This window comes from Haliotis cracherodii, unplaced genomic scaffold (genome assembly GCF_022045235.1).
Source record: "Haliotis cracherodii isolate W230 unplaced genomic scaffold, xgHalCrac1.p SCAF_35, whole genome shotgun sequence".
In the NCBI taxonomy this organism is placed as follows: Eukaryota; Metazoa; Mollusca; class Gastropoda; order Lepetellida; family Haliotidae; genus Haliotis; species Haliotis cracherodii.
The window spans coordinates 2,379,253-2,399,578 of NW_027266292.1; the positions used below are offsets into that span (position 1 = coordinate 2,379,253).

A 20,326-nucleotide genomic window follows, 5' to 3' on the forward strand; every position below is an offset into this window, starting at 1 on the left:
GTGTGTGCGTCCCGAAATCATTTCCGGAGCATAACTCAGAAACTCTTAAATATTTCTCTACGAAAGTTTGCATGTCTATCAAACTCATGCTGAACTGGTGCCTTTTGCTATTTAGGAATTTTATATAAAAAAAAATATTTTTTACGTTTCAGTGGCAACAAGTTGGACTTAGGTTCTATAAGGGTGCTGTTCGTTTCCGGAGCGTAACTCAAAATACGTGAAATAATTTCTTACAAAAGTTTACATGTTTACCAGACACATACTGGACTGGTGCCTCTTGCTATTTAGGAATTTTAGAAATTTCTATTTTTTTTCCATGGCAACAAGTTGGACTTAGGTTCTACTCGAGCTTGTATTCCTCGATGTGATACCTTTTATGTACAGTTATATTATTATGAACATATTCTATCTGAAACAAATATGATCATCATTTTCATTGTCATTTGATGAGATGAACAAGATAAATACCATTTCTTTTGGATAATATTTATAAAATATTAGTCATGAAGGCAGCCTGCTATTCACCCTGTGAAATTATAGGTTTTTTGTTGTTGTTTTTCAAGAGTTCATCCCTATATTCACCAAGTACATAATTCAAATGTTTCTTTCCAACAACAAAAACAGTCAAGTAATGAATATAAGAAAATAATAATTTATTGTATGTAACATATATACTGGTTTACATAAAAAATGTTATTGTACTGGGTGATTGCAATAGATATTAAGATAATTATTACTTTAATCCATGCATTGCAATCTAGAGCAGACATGGGCAACACAGATGTACCAGGGTGTATGGCTGAAATCAATCTGATTATTTCGATAACACCACTAGCCTGTCATACAGACCCTGAAACAAATATATCCAACACAGCTCATGCAAGTCTATTATAGTGGGCAGGTCTACAATATTGCAGTTTCTGAAAATCTGAGTCTCTGGGCTCCTTTTTATTATATTTTATTAAGATAATTTAACAACTTTTTTTTTCTGAGACTAGACGTAAGTCTATAATGCAACATATGCATATCTTTATGTCTTGCTCGTACCAGTTTGTCAAACACCCTGATGTGATAACTTATATATACTTCAGATTTTACAATGATGGTTGCAATATCATCTTCTTGTCTTCTTCCATGGAACAGGTGTTGAAAATACAGGGGCAGGCTCTATTGTCTTGAGAGAAAAAAAAAAGGTATCCTGTTTATAACATGACAAACCTTTAGATTAAAGTTTATAAACATGATTCTGAAGGTGCCACAATCGTGGCTAGGAACAACTTTCCAGAATTGGATAAATCAAACATCATTGCAAATATCGCATTCAAAACATCAAAAGTGGCATGTACATAAAGTTACTTTGCACTTGAGTCCTGTCTATCAATTTAAAAGACTTAAACAAAAATAGAGTCGAAGTGGAGATGTGGACTTCAAAAATCGCACTGATACTTTTCAAGTGAAAACAATAAAATCTTTGGATTTCTGTTTATTTTATTCTGTTTCATGAGTGTTGCATGAGTATTTCATGTCAATTCATGTCATTTCATCTCATTTCATGTCACTTCATTTCACTTCATTTCAATTCATGTCATTTCATTTCACTTCATTTCATGATTGACTGCAAATAAAGCAAAAATACCATTACTCTAGATTGTAAATACATACTATACTCAAAAACATTTCTTTGCAAAAGAACATTGATTTTAGGACACATTAGGAAATTTGTGGTAATTACAAAATGTTATTTACCAGAAGCACTGTAATTAATTCAAATACATAATATCACAATTATACATCTAAAACTAAAGATATTAGTAAAAATGCCGTTGTATTTACCTAGTTGTTGACCACTTTTATCAACTCATGTGGCTACCTAGCCAGCTGCCATGTGGCTCTGTGCATGCCTTACATGCCTTGATTAAATGCATCTATAAATAGACTAGTGCACAGCGCACCCTATTGGGCTTAAGAAAATGAAAATGGTCTACCTTGATACCCAACTGAAGCATCATAAAATGAAAACATCTTTTAAGTGTATGACCATTACAGGAGACTTAATATAAAAAGGGACCATGTGGTTTCTGTTTGGTGTTCCTCCAAAATTACACAACAAATCCGCCCTCCGTCCACGGTCAAAGTCGGCTGCACACTCTTGCAGCAAGTAAACATGGAAACTGACAGATGAAATCGTCCCCCAAATGAAAAAAATCTCTCACTGTGCAATTTCAACAATGGGGCCAGTGCCCAGTCTGCTTGCTTCCGCCTCAGATCTTTTCATCACATGACAGGGGCGGTCGGGTAGCCTAGTGGTTAAAGCGTTCGCTCGTCATGCCGCAGACCGGGGTTCGATTCCCGACATGGGTAAAACAAGTGAAGCCCAATTCTGGTGTCCCCTGTCGTGATATTGCTGGAATATTGCTAAAAGCGGCGTAAAACCATACTCACTCACTCACTCATCACATGACAGCTTGTCTGTTTGATTACCAGGTCCAACTTATGCCAACTTTTGCCTTATTAGTAATGACATAGAAGATGTGTTCATTTGACTACTGAAGGGATTAATCAAAATTAGAAATTGGCACTCGTCCTATAGTCCTTGCCAAACTGCCCAATTGTCTAGGCATGATGAGGACCAGTAGAAATTTGCTATTTTTAAGGGTTTTGCTATATGTTATCATTTTAAGGACTAGTGGACTAAAAATGTTAGTTTTTACCACTGTAATAATCCATGGCAGGCATCTATTGTGTGAAATAGGATCATGGGCAGAAGGTTGATTATGGTACCCAAACAGGACGTTAGTCATTAAAAGCTCACAAAAAGTCATAGATATTAATTGTTGTATAGATTATTCACAATAACAAGATCAAAGGCTATTTCATTTATTCAACAATGTATGCATTATTATTGTAGGATTAACAGAAATAGCAACATGTTTTTTTAGATTTGCGATTGATTGACTGCTTCCTGACGTATCCATGAAGCTGCTGAGCATCAGATGATAGATTACATAGCAGATCAACGCTGCAACCTAATCTATACAACACAGGTTATTTCAAGGAACCCTTGTCATGGTGTATCATAAAAATATGATACAATCCAAAGAGATGCAAGTAATATCGGACCTGTGAAGATCTGGAGTAGAATAGGTCTTCAGCAACCCATGCTTGCCTTAAAAGGCGACAATGCTTGTCGTAAGAAGCGACTAAAGGGATCGGGTAGTAAGGCTCACTGACTTGGTTGATGCATGTCATTGTATCCAAATTGTGTGGATCGATGCTCATGATGTCAATCACTGGATTGTCTGGTCCAGAGTCGATTATTTACAGATATAGCTGGAATATTGCTGAGTGCGGGGGTTAAACAACAATGAGTGAGTGAGTGAGTGAGTATGGTTTTACGCCGCTTTTAGCAATATTCCAGCAATATCACAGCGGGGGACACCAGAAATGGGCTTCACACATTGTACCCATGTCGGGAATCGAACCCGGGTCTTCATCGTGACGAGCTAATGCTTTAACCACTAGGCTACCCGACCGCCCCTCCTATCACAAACAAACAGCAAGTAATATCAAAACACATCTGTGACATCATTCATCTATTGTTCGAGCACTCCATTATTGATCAGGAATGGACAGTTGGTTTTCTTCTCTGCCGCTGTAGCACCTGCACCAAGCTCTTCGGCGAGCTGATCTTTGCAAAGCATGACACATTCATGACTCATTTCGTAAACAATTTGTAATCTCAAATCTTCAAAGTTTTGATAGTTGTTCTACAATAGCTGTGTCAATCAGGGTTAAAGTGTCTGTTCAACAAACTGACCCTGACATCATGATGATCATCGTCTAACAGCTTGGAGTAGTTTATGCTGCAAGTTGCAGTTTACCACAATTAACTGTCTTCACAAACTACTGGTTAGTCAAAAGCCAGGTTTTCAGTAAAGGTCATGTTTCGACACTCTTATCACAGATGAAATATGTAATATAAACTAACACTTACATTATCGGGCCACAACCACTGCAGAATCCACAAGACTGCTACATTGAGGACAGCAGCAATCACAAACAGCTTCCCGGACAATGGGCCACACTGGTAGTACCTGCAATATTCCTTATAATTAACTTCATGATGCTGGAAATACGGTTTTAAGTTTCAGCAATATTATGCTGGGGACACACATAATGTACCCATGTTGGGGAGCAAATCCATGTCTTCATCATGGGCAAATGCTTAAACCACTAGGCTACCACACTGCCACAACTTAAAATATGACCCGTGAAGAACTGGGTTAGAATAGGTCTTCAGCAACCCATGCTTGACATAAAAGGCGACTTTGCTTGTTGTAAGTGGTGACTAACGGGATCAGGTGGTCAGGCTCGCTGACTTGATTGATGCATGTCATCGTACCCCAATTGCGTGGAACGATGCTCATGATGTCAATCACTGGATTGTCTGGTCCAGACTCGATTATTTACAGACCGCCGTCATATACTGGAATATTGCTGAGTGCGGCGTAAAACAACAAACAAAACAAGCTGAAATGCTCATGTGCAAAACTGATTGGTCAGCTGAACTAATTTGACCAATTGTCAATGTCTTTCGGGGGAGCTGGGATTTTATCCCCACAAATTTGTCCACAAAATTTCTAAGACTTTTCCCTTATGACCATTAGAAATAAAACTAGAAACAGTATTGATTGTTAACCTCAAAAGTCGATCAGGAAGGTCTCGTGTTGGCTTCAGGCTAACTGTATTGTATACTACTTCTGTTCTCTTTGCAACATTGCGCCATGTGTAAAGGTCCTGAATTCTCTCGTGTGCTTCGTGAGGGGAGACAACTCTGCCATGTTTTTTGTCCCTGATTGCTCTTTCAAGTTCCTCGACCAGAGCTGCAAAAACAAGTTGTGAAGTTGGTAAAGAACCTTTCAAAGACAGCAATCTTCAAAAACCTCAAAAACAAGTATTATCACAGTAGGTTGTAGGTTGTAGTGATGGTTGATAGAATGACCACTATTCTATTCGGGTATATGATATAATCACTGTAAGCCTATGTTATATAGGAGTTACAATAGGCTAAGATCATTTTGTGAAAGTAGGTCCCGTACTCTTGGCCAAGGTTTCAGTTTGGTCATCGTTGCTCAACTATTGACATAACTACTTTCATTTTCAAATAGCTCAGCACTGACCTTTGACATTGGGTTCCGCCAGGTAGATGAGATCAGGGGGCAACACCTCCCCAACACCCCCGACTCTCGTACTTACGACCTGAAGCCTACAACACAGAAGTGAGTGAGTGAGGGAGTTAAAAATTAATGTCACATCAGCAATATTCGAGCCATATAGTGACGTAGATGTCACAGTTTAACCTTCTGAATGACAAATTAATTTTCTGACACACATTTGCAGGAGTTCTGAAAAGTGAATGTTGTGTGAGAATTGCAGTCGCACGGTACTGGGTCTACCTCTGGCTATAAACTTACGCAGAGAACTTACGAATGATATCTAAATTCCTATACTATACGGTCAATAATGAATTGCAAATATAATATAACTGAAATTTTGTTATGTGTAAACAAATCCAGTCAATTTCGACACTTTTAATCATACACCAATAAAACTACTGTGCAACCCAGCAGTAGAAACTAACATTTTTGGTCCACTCGTCCTTATAATGATGATATATTGCAAAACCCTTAAAAATGGCATATTTCTAATAGTCCTTATGATACCTTAACTATTGGGCAGTTTGGCCAGGACTATAGGACAAGTGCCAATTTTTAACCCTGCAACCCCCAAAAAATTATTTGACAGCTATATATAAACTGTAAGAGCACAAAATACTTCCAAAATCTGAACAACATAATGACATCAAAATTTTAACCCCTTGATGCCTACGTTTTTGCAATCATATGTAAAACGTTACATACACAATACACAAATAACCTTTCAGGGCGGGGCTATGAAAAGGGTCAAACAAATGATTATATTATACAACACGTGTGGTGTAATTTCGTTAAAAAAAAGTTTGACAAAAAGTGCAGCTGGTAAATCCTTAGACATCAAAGTTCCATCAATCAAGTGCCCCAAATAATTTTTTATAAATTCCTTTCACAAATGTGTGCATGTGTATTTTTCAAAAAATTACCCATTTTGTTAAAGTTATATATTCAGCTTTTGTTTTGAGACAAGTAATCAGATACAATCTGACAATCTGAGTATTGCTGTTTATGTTTATGTTTTCCATTGTAACAAAGAGAAATAGTCAGAAATGCAGATAAATAATGCATGATTTTGCGTTGCGTCATGCAGAAATTATGAACCTTCATAATTCATGTTAAATTTACCAAATCATTGAAATGTATCTATTTCTAATTCCCTTATTCTTGCTATGATCCTCTTCTCATGCTTATTCTAAAAAAATGAGTCATCATCATGATCATATGCAACGAATAGGATAAAATGTTAATCAGTGTAAGATGTTAATTTGGCTTTTACTTTTCAAACAAGTAGTTTTCCAAGCACAGCGTTTGTTTTCACACCCTGTTTATTTTGCTTGATTTCATCAGGATCATTTGTGTTAGTGACAAAGAAAATTTGTCATATGATGCTAAAATGTTTCACGGCGATATTTGCTAACATATTGGCTCGTGAACAACCCCAATTAGCACCCTTTCCGATTGATCAATGTACACAAGACTTATTTATTCGCTTATAATACGCAGTTGTGTGTTATATGCACCCTTAAGTATAGGCAATTAAATTCTGGTTAATTAAATATCTCTCCTATATAAACATTTCAGGCTGTCAGCATAAACTACGACATTTATCTTTCAACTCTGTTTTTTCGACAAAATAATATTCTAATAATAGCCCTCTATTTCTAATTTTGAGAGCGCCCTGGGCGCTTATTACGTCAAATACGGTATTTGCAACATTACAGAATGATGATTGGTGACTTATCAATAAAACAATAAATAACAGATACCCCTGATCACTAATGTGCTTGTTTGAAGTCTCCATGTAAATATCTGGGTCATTATTCATAAAAATGTTGTCCTGATTTCAAAACATACAAGAAGTAACACTGTGAAAGGTGATTTATTAAAATATATAACATAGCTACGCAATAAATCTCAAAGAACAAGAAAGAACAAATCATGCTTTTTTTCATGATATTTAAAGCATTGTTCTATCATGACGTCATTTCTGGAGATCAGAACATGTGATCGCAAATTGATGATGTCTTAAATTGGATGACGTTATTTTTTAGGGGGAATTGTCAAGTGAGATGATGTAGCTGGGCGATGCAGATAAACGCAGTGGCCGAACTATCACACCCAAAAGTGGGAGAGATATGACAATCGGTATTGGGAGGAAAGGTGCAGTTAATAGACGTGAAAATTGTGAGAATACCAAACTCCCCCCCCTCCCCCTCCCGTACATAAAATGGACTTGTCCGACATTGCCGAGTACGCATTGTATTCAGGAAATCATTATTTTTAATATGGGTCTTAAAGCTTGTACATTTTATTGACATACGTAAAGAGGCTGTACACATGTTGATGTCTCTCATATAAGAACTAAACGACTCATGGTCGTTGTTTATCATACAATAAAACACTGCAGGGTGAATGAACCACTCAGGGCTATTGTTAAAGAAGCAATAATCATAATGAACCTAATTTTCAGATGTTTTCAGTAATTTTGCTTGCCCACATACGAATGCAGATGACATCATTATGAGAATTTCCCGCAGAATGGGAAGTGTATGTGTGAGCATAATGTATTTTGAGATATTTTCAACTTCAAAGTGAGGGTTAAAAGACGAGAGACATATATGTCCCTGTGTGATACAGTGTGTTAACAATGGCAGTAGTTTCAATGTGAAAGTTGAACATGAGGTGAGGTGAGGTGAAATTGGGTTTAACGTCGCGTCCAAGATTATTCCACTTATATAGCGACGTGCAGCACGTGTGTGTGTGTTTGATGCTGCTTGTACTAGTCCAGACTGATGCCGATTTATAGTGCTAGCTCACTGAGATACCATGCCACAGTTTAACATGAATACCCCACTCAGACACAGTATACTCTGAGCCGACCAGTCCTGGTTTTAGCCCTTCAATGCCGAGCGCCAGACAGGGTAACAACAAGTACCATCTTTTAACGTTGTTTGGTATGACGCGGCCGGGGATCGAACCCCGGACCTTCCGCTCTCCGAGCGGACGCTCTACCACAAGACCACGGAGGTGGCGAGTTGAACATGAAGCTGTATCTGGATGATACTCATTACGTTTTAGGGACACCATCCAAAACACTATTAGTAAGTTGAGTGAGTGAATGTGTTTCCACACCTTATTTTAGCAATATTCCAGCCATATCATCGCGGGCAACACCCGAAATGGGCTTCACATATTGTGTGTGAGCCTTGTGGTTTTTGAACAATTCCTTAAACATGTTAAATATTTTCAAAGTCTGAAGGTTTTTTTCTAACAAAGTATTGTTCATATTTTACTGTCAAAAACAAATCCTAGTTTCAGGCTTGTCCTTCCACTCAGTTCAGACAAGTGGAAAGTTAACAGACTGGCAGACAGATAATCTACAGGCATACGATTTGTGACTCACCCACAGCATGCTGCCTCCACTATAGCAATACAAAATGCCTCAGTCAGGGACGTATTCAGCAATATATCCCCTTGAACAAGAACCTGAATGAACAGTCATTTGTTATCATTGACAGATAATGTGTCACTGAATTAACCTTTTTATGGTTTAATTCCAAGATTAATCATATTTTTCATTACGTTTGATAGTTTACCATGACAAAAGGGTAACTAGACAAGTTACTGAAATTACTGAATTTTGTAAAACTTTTGTAAATGATGAAACAGTTGCAGCTTACGTCCCGAACTTGGTCGTGTTTGAGTGGACCTAGCAGAGTGACGCGGTCGTGAAGCTCGTATTGCTCTCTCACTTCCTCCAGAACAACCCGCTTCGGCCCGTCTCCCCCTGAAACATGATAGGCATGGACTCAATGGGACTTCACTTACAGAATCTCCTCAGGGGAAAGTTGGCTGATTAATCAGTTTAACAAATAAAAAGTACAGCAAAGCAATAAACGTCTCTGACCTATGATAAACTGCACATCTGGGTATCTGGCTGTGATCTGGGGGATGATACCCACCAGGAAGTCCATGCCCTTCCTATATACCAGCCGACTGACGACCACCACTGTGACTGAAACACAACACGCATAGAGAATACTAAACCAGCTCTAGTGTTGTACCAAGTTTAAGAAACGAGTGAGTGAGTTGGGTGAGTGTGTGTGTGTGAGTTGGGTTTAACGCTGCTTTTAACAGTACTCCAGTTATATCACGGCGTGTCAGCTTAATGTGAGAGGAAAGCCCGAAGTGATGCAGGTCTCAGAAGTTTACCGCTTTGGTGAAACCTATGAGCACGGGTATGGTGTGGACAAACCTAGAAACATAATTGGGACGAATCGGGATTTGAACCCACAATCATAGGTTCCTGGCATGCCCAAGGGACGCAACTCTGCTCAGCGAATTTTGGCGCCTTAGACGACTGGGCCACCTGTGCCCCCTTCATGAAACGAGGAAACAGTTCTGGTAACTCACGATACAGAGTAGACTTTGGTGGCCTAGTTGTCTAAGCGCCGCAATTCCATGTGCAGAGTTGCATCCCTTGGACACACCAGATACCAATGACTTTTAGGTTCAATTACACAGTTCACCCAGATTATGTTTCTGGGATTGTCAGCAACACACCCGTGGTCATGGGTACCTGCATAACTTCGGGCTTGACTCCCACATTAACTGACATGCCATGATATAACTGGAATACTGTTAAAAGTGACGTTAAACCCAACTTGCTCACTCATTCTCTTTGAAACAGACACACAGTAGCCAGTATTCATTCATTCGTTCATTCATTCATTCATTCATCAAAGGCAGAGCAGTTAGACAAATAAAACTAATACAAAAACATTTTTAACTGATTGTGCCATTTTAGCTCCAGGTAGTCAAATCAAAAAGTTAGAGCTCCGTGCAAACAACAAGGTAACTGCACTGAAGCTTAAGACATTCAGAAAGCTGCTGTCAGATAAAGATACATTTTAAGTGATTTCAGTCTTGTGGGCATTACTAGATATTCTACCAAGAATTTTGAAAATACTCGATTTTGATTGGTCAATCAGAGGTATCAAATCACAATGAACCTCCTCTGATTGAAACAGCTGATTTGAGGTCCGCATTACCGCGAAACCTAATATTTTCAGAAGAGTACTTCTTTCACTGTCGGTAGGCATATATATAAATAATCATATCTACAATTATAGGCTACAAAATGGAAAGTTGCAGTAAGTTACTACAATATTCAAACTTGAAAGGATGTGTGACAGTACATTTCGTGCAGAAAAAAGGACAGAAACCACAAAGAGAATGTATTTCAAGTTGTTAGGACAACAGAGAGCTTGCTTTTTCGTGATTTTCTATATCCAACTGTGACGTTATATCTTTTGTGTCACAGTGAGTGATATGACGTCATAATAGTGATATGAGGTGTAGAGGTGTAGATTGAAACCTTTGCAAGGCTGGCTAAGTTTACTTTCGGGACTGGACTCAACCCATGCCGTTTCACTCGTTATATTTGTTAACACCAAAGAGTTCGTTTTTTATTTAGTCATGATGGTAGAAAGGAGATAACATGCTTTGTTTTCAATGTAGAGCGCATTTGGTTCTATATTCAATTCAAAAAATACTGAATGAGTTCCTTTCTCTTCGAAATACTTTAAACAATCAAAACAATTATTGCCCAAAATCAAATTTTGGAAAACAGTTTGTTTAACTTGATGTACATCTTTGATTCTCCAGTGCTTCATATTTTCATTCTGTTGACAAAGAACAAAATGGAGACAAAATACACTGGAAAAATCAATCACAGACGGTCCAGTGACATTTCATTTTCCTCATTGAAAGTATATGTCCATTTACTATCCAACTGCAGCAATAGAAACTAACATTTTTAGTCAACTAGTCCTTATAATAAGAAATAGCAAAACCCTTTAAAAATCAAACTTTTTTACAAGTTCTTATCATCCATTCACCATTGGACAGTTTGGCAAGGACTATAAGACTAGTGGCAATTTCTATCACTGCAACTCCAAACAGCCAATACAATCTGATGATCTCTTTTTTCAAAATAAAAAGTTCTGAGGCACTTTTTCACCAATTTTTTGCCATTTTTTTTTTTGAGTTTACTTGACCTCAATAAACATGAAATCCATGATAAAGTGGATATCTGGAAAAAGTGCAATCTTTGGTAACTATGGTAACAGAGTTCTTACTTTTATCTGGGTTCCTCTTGGTTGGGTCCGGCATAAACATGGTAGCATCCACTGCATTAGGTATAACTGACACAAGCTCCGGTTTGATCCGAGCTCTCAACACTGTATTCTCTTTACTACAACAAGGGTAAATCATACACTAAATATACATAAACAGAGGATCAGAGTTTGCAACTTTTCATTTACTGAATTAGAATCTGATTAGATTATTTCTGACAAACATGTATCTTCCAAATGAGTGACTTATGTCACTGCATGTTGTTCTAAACCCTACTCAGCAATATTCCAGCTGATTTTAAACATCTAGTCTAAGCAAGCCAGTTAATATGTAGTCTACAGCCATTGGGGCACGATGATACAGTCAGGGTTTGTTTGTTTGTTTGTTTGTTTGTTTGTTTGTTTGTTTGATGACACACAGTTGGGATAAGATGACACACAGTCAAGGCACGATGAAACAGTCGGGGAATGTTTGTTGGTTTGTTTGATGATAAGCGATAGAGCGATAGAAACTAACAGTTTTAGTCAAATAGTCCTTATAATGATAACATATAGTTAAACCCTTGAAAAGGACAAATTTCTACTCGTCCTTAACTATTGGGCAGTTTGGTAAGGACTACAGGACAAATGCCAATTTCTAACGCTGTGACACACAGTCGGTGGATAATGACACAGATTGGTATAAAATGATACACAGTCGGGGCTTGCTAGTGTAGCGGCCATAAAATTTCCGAGTCCCTTGATGGGATTCGAACCACAGACCTTCTGATCCGAGGTCAGACGCCTTGTCCACATGACAAAAGAGGTTAACCCTGTCAGCAAGCTGAATAGGTGAGGATGTCATCTGTGGGATGACTCAACGCCCTGCTATATACTCCCCCGTCAACAGAAGGCACGTCCCGGGACACATAGTAGGGTACTGAGGCTTATTTTGCTCAAATTTAATATGAACGTGCTCAGCCCCACGTTGGGTGCCAATGTAGCGGCCATAAAATTTCCAGGTCCTGTGATGGGATTCGAACTACGGACCTTCTGATCCGAGGTCAGACGCCTTGTCCACATGACCAAAGAGGTTAACCCCGTCAGCAAGCTGACAAGGTAAGGATGTCATCTGTGGGATGACTCCACACCCTGATACACTAGGCTTCAAATTTGTCTGTTTACAGTCATATAATACTGCCTGGTGTGTACTGATGATCACACAATACTGATCTGCTGTCAGTATTATTACACAGCATGATCCCATTAGATAGGGACCCTTTCTGCGAATTGCAATGGAGTATGTTATAGATATTTAAACCTGTCACATGAAACACATTTAATTCAGAAAATGTCCTTCATTGTGTTAATGATGCCATTTTTCTTTTAATATCATATTAAAAACCTGAGTGAGTGAACGTTGTGTGAGGCTGTAATATTACACCAATGTCAAGTCTTGACCAAGCAGTCAGTGCTATAAGCAACAATCCATGCCATGTAAGCACTCCCCTCAATCATCTCTTTCATCAGTTGGGATTCTGGGAAAGAAAAAAGGTCCCCAGGTACCTATGCTTGACGTAAGCAGTGACTATATCAGCGATAAAAACATTTTTAGTCCTCCAGTCCTTACTATGATAACATATAACAGAATCACAAAACTGGCAAATTTCTACAAGTCATTATGATACCTTAACTATTGGGCCATTGGTAAGGACTAAACTAGTGCCAGTTTCTACAGTTGCTAAATTGATCGAGTAGTCCGGCTCACTAACTTGGTTCATTGCATGTCATCGTAGCAGGGATAGATGCTCATGATGTCAATCACTGGTTTGTCTGATCCAGACTTGATTATTTACGGACCTCCATCATATGCCTGAAATACTGCTGAGTGAGGCGTTAAACAACAAAAAAAATCTAAAAAATCTCTTTCAACAAGGCTACTGAGAACCTGTTCCCCCGATTCTCTACACCCACCTGGTGTGGGAGACACATATCACGTGGTTGCAATCAGCTAGAGAAAACTTCAGCACTTTGTTTGTAAGAATTGAGCTGGCATCTGCGAACCCAAACAGCGAGTGGTCGGTGAACACGGTCTTCAGCCCCAGCGTGCGTGCATGCAGCATGGCCTCATGCGCCAAGGTGGAGAACGCCTGCAGCAACAATAAATGAGATATGTTACAAACACAGGCATCACCATTGGGTGCTAAATCATCCTTTGACAATACTTTCCTTATGTTTAGTTTATGTATCTTCTGATTCTAAAACAGTAAAAAGTGAAAACAATTCCAAAAGTTCTATTTATTGTAGTGAGTGAGATAGGTGAGCTTTAAACAATATTCCAGTTCTATCACTTTTATTTATTGTAATTATAACATGTCTGACGTTGTTCCCACGTAATTCATAAACACAAAAATAACCTAATATTAATGCCAAATTTCACAAAAATGTCAAATGAAAAATAGAAAAATTTCAAACAAAAATTCTCATCCTACATGTCTCACAACCCCAGGGTTAGAAATTGGCACTAGTCCTATAGTCCTTGCCGAACTGCCCAATAGTAAAGGTATCCTAAGGACTAGTATAAATTTGCCATTTTTAAAGGTTTTGATATATGTTATCATTATAAGGACTAGTGGACTGAAACTGTTAGTTTCTACTGCTGCAACCCTATTTTCATACAGGTACAAAAGATATAACAATGAAAGTAAGTATGATCACTTTTATCTTTTGTTCGACCCCCTACCAATTTTATGGAAAAGCCCAAAGAATATGATGAGTCAGACCAAATATGTATATAGATATATATTATATAGATGCAGGGTTAGAAACTAACAGTTTTTGTCCACTAGTCATTATAATGATAACATATAGCAAATCCCTTAAAATGGGCCAATTTCTACTAGTCCTTAGGATACCTTTACTATTGGGCAGTTTGATAAGGACTACAGGACTAGTGCCAATTTCTAACACTGTAGATGTCTTTGGTCAGACACATGTTCTAATCCTGCCCAATTAAAGGGGAGATAATTCAGTGAGCTGTGGCTGAAACTGTAAAATCCCTCTCAGGTCTCAGTCCCTCTCATCATTTCACGAGTTTTTACAAAACAAAACCAACTTACAGAGCTCCAGATAAGTTGCATGATTCCCATGAACAATTACACAATCTTAAAAGTACAACTGCTGAACTAGAACAAGCCAATCCACATGCTCAACAAGTTGAGAAAATCTGCCTTAGGACAAATATATGCACATAAAAATGAATATAACCTAAATAGTACACACACTCAAATTCCTTACTTATTAATATTGACAGCTGACTTACAATAATTAACATAATATGGTATTAATTAGAAATAAACGAAAAGTGATCAAACATAATCAAAGGGAGATAACTCAGAAGCCAGATCCTTTGTTAAACACTCAAATCTTATCATGTCTATCTACTGCCGAATTAATGATGACAGAGTTGACTTATGGATTTCAACTTCTATATTCTTGCAATGTGACATTTGGGTACAGATGCTAGTACTTCATCAGGTAAGTACCAAAGGCATCCTAGCATCATTTCTATCACCTAATATACTGTAAATCTTGAAGTTTATGCGATTCAAAATTAAAACGACTGCTGACTCCAAACCAAAAATGCGACTCAATATCAATGCGACAACCCCCATCCCATCCGCAGGGGAATGATACATATCCTTACCTTAAATAGCACCGCTTATTAGCGCTGAGTAAAACATTTCCGTAAAACCAATAAACAGTTTATATGTTTATTCTGTTGACTGGCATTAAGGAAGTTTAAAGACAAAAAAATAATTAAACCAACAACAGTTGACTGATTGGTATGCAGAGAAGGTGTCAACAAACTTGAACTGGAGTTGTCAATGATGTTTAGTTTGACTCCAGCAGTGATAACTCAACGGATGCCTATTGTGTAATTCCTATTCTTTGAATGACAATTTCATGTACTTGTTACAACTGCTCCTCAATAAACCGCGTTTGTGTTTATATTCAAGTTGGTATTTTTTCTCATTTAATTCACGCTTGCGTTAATGTAAAAATTTACAGTATACTGTGTATTGACTGGTAAATCATTGCTTGGAGTGACATGGTAAATGCATCTAAAAAAGTACCATGGTTATAAAAAGAAAATGGAATAACAAGCTGGCTAATACACACAGTCAAAGTGAAGCCCTCGACATTCAAGTCAGTTTGGTCCATCAAAAAAAGGTAATAATTTTATGGAAATGAAACTGAATGGCAAATTTTAGTAATGTTCCGTATTTTCTTTTATCATATAATGGGTAGGTTTCTCGGCAGGATAAAGCCAACGGATAAAAACGATATCCGTTGGGGTCATATGCGGAGAGAAATGCAAATATCAAAGGTCAAGTAGGACTACTTTCACTGTTTATAAACAAACATGGCGTCGCCCTCGTTATTCGGCGATCAAGTCAGAATTAACCATCGGGAATCTGGATAAACTACAAGGATAATTGCTATCATTATCAAACGAACAGTCTAATATACTGAAAATCAGTGTCTAACCGTGACGTAGCTAAGGCATTTTATAAGTTTTGGCAACTTTCGAGATATAAATTTCGAAACAATTTTGCGGGGGCACGAGGCCTAGCCAAGCGGGATCAGTAGCCATATCTGTGCTTGTAGACCTCTGTGGCTTGAAACCTACTCCACAAATCAAAATGGTTGGATTCGGCCGAAATATGTTTGAACTGATACCTTGTTTCGATTTGTCGCTTTGTGTACATCTGACTACACTTCTTAACGTTATGAAAGGACAGACCGACTGTCAACAACGTCTGACCGTGGCCGTGACATCTCATAGACTAGGGTTAGAGTAGCTTCCCTTTGACAAAGGGCAGTTACTCTAGCGGACAGACCAATGGATTGCCACGAAATGCAATTAAAAACAACTGTTGTTTTGCGTATAAGTTGCTTCACCACTGTATATGAAACAGATTTCAGTTGGAACTATATTGGCTACTGTCACAGTCCTACTGACACATCACTTACCCTGTGACGTAATAAATATTAATGCGCGCATTCCAGGAAAACTCGCAATGTTTCGGTAATGTTTGTGAGAGAGGGAAGGCAATTTTAAAGCACAGAATTAAAGAATGACATTATATGATAAAGAGGTTATCACGCTTGTGTATTTGGGGATGGTAAATATCCTGTATTAGGAATAAACACTATGTATTTAGCTCGCCAAGGCTCGCTAAATACAATGTATATTCCTAATGCAGGATATTTACCATCCCCAAACACACTCGCGTGATAACCTCTATATACCCTATGGCGAGACACAAAGCCCACAGGAAACACTGCTTCATATAACTAGATCATGTTTCCTGAAGCAGGGATACATGTAAAGATGGTCTGGTGTGACAACAGCTGGTCATGGTGACTCACAATTCAAAACTGACTCCAGTGATACTTACGGAATGTCCATGAACTATTGAAATCTTTTCTCTAATGAATATATTCCTCAGTAAGGGGAAGGTGGTGTAGATGGTGGGCAGGATGCACTGGTTGTAGAAAGGGGGGAACGGCAAGTAGTACACCTGTAGTCACAAAGAACAATTGGTCAGGGATGTGCATGCAGTATAATAATATATCAAACTATTGATGTACTGCAATTGTTTGCCCTACGATAGTACTCTATCGAGAGGAATTCAAAAATACCCATAGTGTTGCCGATAGTATGCATAACAATTGATAGTTTCAAAAGTTGCAAGTCGTTATAAAACATGAATTATGCAAATTTCTAACCTATCTGTGTGTGGGTTAGCAAGTATTATGACAACTTGATATTAGCATTACCTCTTTTTGCTTTGAGTAGCTACAGAGGGAAAAAATATCATAGAACATATACAAACAGCTAAAAAAATAATTCGACTGCATATTGATATGATTAACTGACAATTACAGAAAATGCACAGGTGCCAAGCAATGACCTTTAATATCAAACAAACAGAGTAAGATGTTCTTGCAAAGATGATCCAAGACTGTTCTATCATCCCACCTACCTTTAAACCACTGGAGAGATATCGGACTCCTCGTCTGTTGCCGTAGAGATGGGTGATGACAATAACCTTGTGTCCACGTTCCAGGAGGCAGTGAGACAGCTGGTATATGTGACTCTCAACTCCTCCCATGTTGGGGTAGAAGAAGTCAGACACCATGCTGAAATAATCACCAACAGTCATCTCAGACGATGGAGCCTTTGTTCCTCCCTAACATGCAAATGCAGCGTTAGAAACTGGCACTAGTCCTATAGTCCTTGCCAAACTGCCCAATAGTTAAAGTATCATAAGGACTAGTAGAAATTTGCCCTTTTTAAGGATTTTGCTATTTATGTTATCATTATAAGGACCAGTAGACTAAAACTGTTAGTTTCTAACGCTGAAAGGTTTGATTATACTGAAAAATAAGCAAATCTTATTTGCTCACCAACAAGAACATGTAGCCCTTTTGTATGTTAACCATTGTTAGTCATCTGAAATACCAATGACACTACTTGCTGTATGAGTGTTCATTGTAGAATTAAAAAAGTTTGGGACTTTTAGTCATGGTGGCAATCAAAGTAATAAAAAAAGTAATCACTACCATTTTGGGGTTATGGCTGGAACTCCCTAAGTGAAAAAAGCTCGATGTCATTGTATATATTTAAGAAAATTAAATGTAATTGATGAACTTAGTAAATTTTCAGAAAAGCAACATGTTCTACCATGGTCTACTCAGAAGACCTACCATACAATAAACTTACATTTATTCAGCAAACCAATCTGGAACATGTAAAAATGTTTGTGCATCCTTATGTATATCCCGTTAATATTTTATGGAAAAAAATGTGCATAGATGTTTTATCTTTTGGATTGAAACAATAAGATCAGTTTCAGTTGGGGACACTACTCATATAAAAACCCTTCAGATTTGTTGGCTGATTTCATAACCTTTCTATTTGAAGTTGTGGAAACCTATTCAAAAACTACTCAGGGATTACGGCAGTAAGGTTTAATCTGATCATAAAGAAAACACATTATATGTGAACTAATTAATCTGTATACTCATGACCAACGACTGCATGAATATACACAGTGAATTCCTGTACCTGCTCCTTGATACTTGATCTGTGTGGCATTCTGTCTTCTGAACAATGTTTAGTTATTAATAATGTACAATTCTTATTCTATACATGTATATGAAATATGTTTCGCTTTTTAAAAGGTTTACAAAGGAGAGTTTGAGACATGTATGCATATGATGATATTTTAAAATGATTTCGCCTTATGATCCCTGCTATCTTACAACTAACTGAAATATACGGGGCTGTGAACAGTGGTTCCATTTTAGAAATAGGCTCTTTTAGCCACCAGTTTCAGCGTTAGAAACTGGCACTAGTCCTATAGTGTAGTCCTTGTCAAACTGCCCAATAGTTAAAGTATCATGAGGACAAGTAGAAATTTGCCATTTTTAAGGGTTTCGCTATCATTATAAGCTAGTGGAGTAAAGCTGTTAGTATCTACTGCTGAGCTTGATATTTCTGTCAGCTAAACATGCAGCCTCGATCGTGCACCATTTTTTTCTTCGGTATAGGAACTCCAATAAATGCATAATTTCTTGAAAACTGTCACTAAAAGTTTAAGATGCAGAAAATGTGTTACCATATGTTGTGCTTCATTGTTATTTCTGAAGAAACCAAACAGATCTACGCTGAAAGCCCGTTGAAACTCCTCTTCTGCCGTCAACCACGGAAGCTGCCAAGCAGACGACTTCTGTATCAATCGTAAAGCTGGATTTACAGTCATGGTAGACCACGCCGCAATAAAAACGACATAGTTCCCATCATTTCACTAGGGCTCCTGGAATCGACGGAAAGTAATTTCGTGTAAATGCAAGGACACGTATATTAGAAAAACAATATTAATTTGTGTACATGTTGTCAAACTCACAATCCGGAAACGAACACTTTATGCATTTCCCGACGCAGAAGAGCTCTAAAACCCGGACAATGTCTCCCACGGAACCAGGAAAAACCAATAGTCATATACAAGCTGCAAACAACTGGTCTTTTAAGAATAAATGTGCTGAATATCTGAAAGATTACATTTAAGATTATTTACATTCGAAATTTAAAGGAAAGAAAATGTCATATCCGTGGGGTGTTCATCCGCCTATTCTACCCGGGTCACAAAGAAGAGTTAAATACTTAGTCCTGCACAATGACTGCGGAATATTTTATTTAATCAAAGCCAGTCTATGTTAAAAAAAAGCAAGTCTATCTAGCTTTAAACCAGCATAAGAAAATCCAGAGAAGAGAAATGCATTGTCTAATAAAAAGTCATGTTTTTGTCTTCTGAATGCTTGTCATGAACCAACAATTAATTTTTTCAAAAATGTTAGTATGGTTACAGATAAAGTAATTTTTCTTTTCACTGATTCAAAACTTGCATTATTACTGCGGGTTTTTTCAGTACATCATTGAACAAATTATTAGAAGTAAAACCTGTGGCAAAATTCTCTTTTCCCCCGTTTCCTTAATACTCAATTTCACTGAACAATGTTACATACAGCATAAAACAGAGTGCAAAATAACTGTTATTGGAAATTAGTATCTAAATTTGACAAATTGCGTAGATCGATGCTGATGATGTCAGTCACCGGATTGTACGGTCCAGGTTTGATTGTTTACAGACCGCCGTCATGTAGCTGGTATATTGCTGAGTGCAGCGTTAAACAACAAACAAACAAACATACAAACAAAAACGTATTATCTTTACTCCGAAAACTGAAATACACACGAATAAAACGCCCTTAACGATATCCATCTTTATCTTACGCGCTATCCAAGGGACCAGATACTATAAGCAGATGTAATAAAGTCACAATAAGAGAATGTGAATTAGAACGCCGAGCAATGCTAAGGGAAACTGACACGTGTGTCAATATTTCAAAACAGAACATGTTATT

General features: G+C 37.7%; 1 protein-coding gene across 1 annotated transcript; it reads right to left on the reverse strand.

Annotated features, from left to right (window-relative positions):
* Nucleotides 1-679: 679 nt before the first annotated feature.
* Nucleotides 680-19,317, reverse strand: LOC139477743 (phosphatidylinositol N-acetylglucosaminyltransferase subunit A-like). The gene is made up of 12 exons (XM_071260149.1): nt 19,021-19,317; nt 17,383-17,539; nt 16,795-16,917; nt 13,304-13,479; nt 11,354-11,469; nt 9,121-9,228; nt 8,894-9,000; nt 8,617-8,699; nt 5,181-5,266; nt 4,700-4,883; nt 3,995-4,094; nt 680-1,174 (listed from the first exon to the last, which is right to left on the reverse strand). Exons 1-12 carry the CDS (start codon nt 19,035-19,037, stop codon nt 1,115-1,117), a joined length of 1,317 nt encoding a protein of 438 aa, XP_071116250.1. The 5' UTR covers nt 19,038-19,317; the 3' UTR covers nt 680-1,114.
* Between the last annotated feature and the right edge of the window lie 1,009 nt (nt 19,318-20,326).

What these genes read in the sequence shown, in the direction of transcription:
- LOC139477743 (XM_071260149.1), bottom strand. An exon ending in AACACGACCAAGTTCGGGAC is followed by an intron (nt 8,700 to 8,893) that starts GTAAGCTGCAAC and finishes CTGTTCATTCAG; the next exon opens with GTTCTTGTTCAAGGGGATAT. An exon ending in GGCGGAACCCAATGTCAAAG is followed by an intron (nt 4,884 to 5,180) that starts GTCAGTGCTGAG and finishes TTGTTTTTGCAG; the next exon opens with CTCTGGTCGAGGAACTTGAA.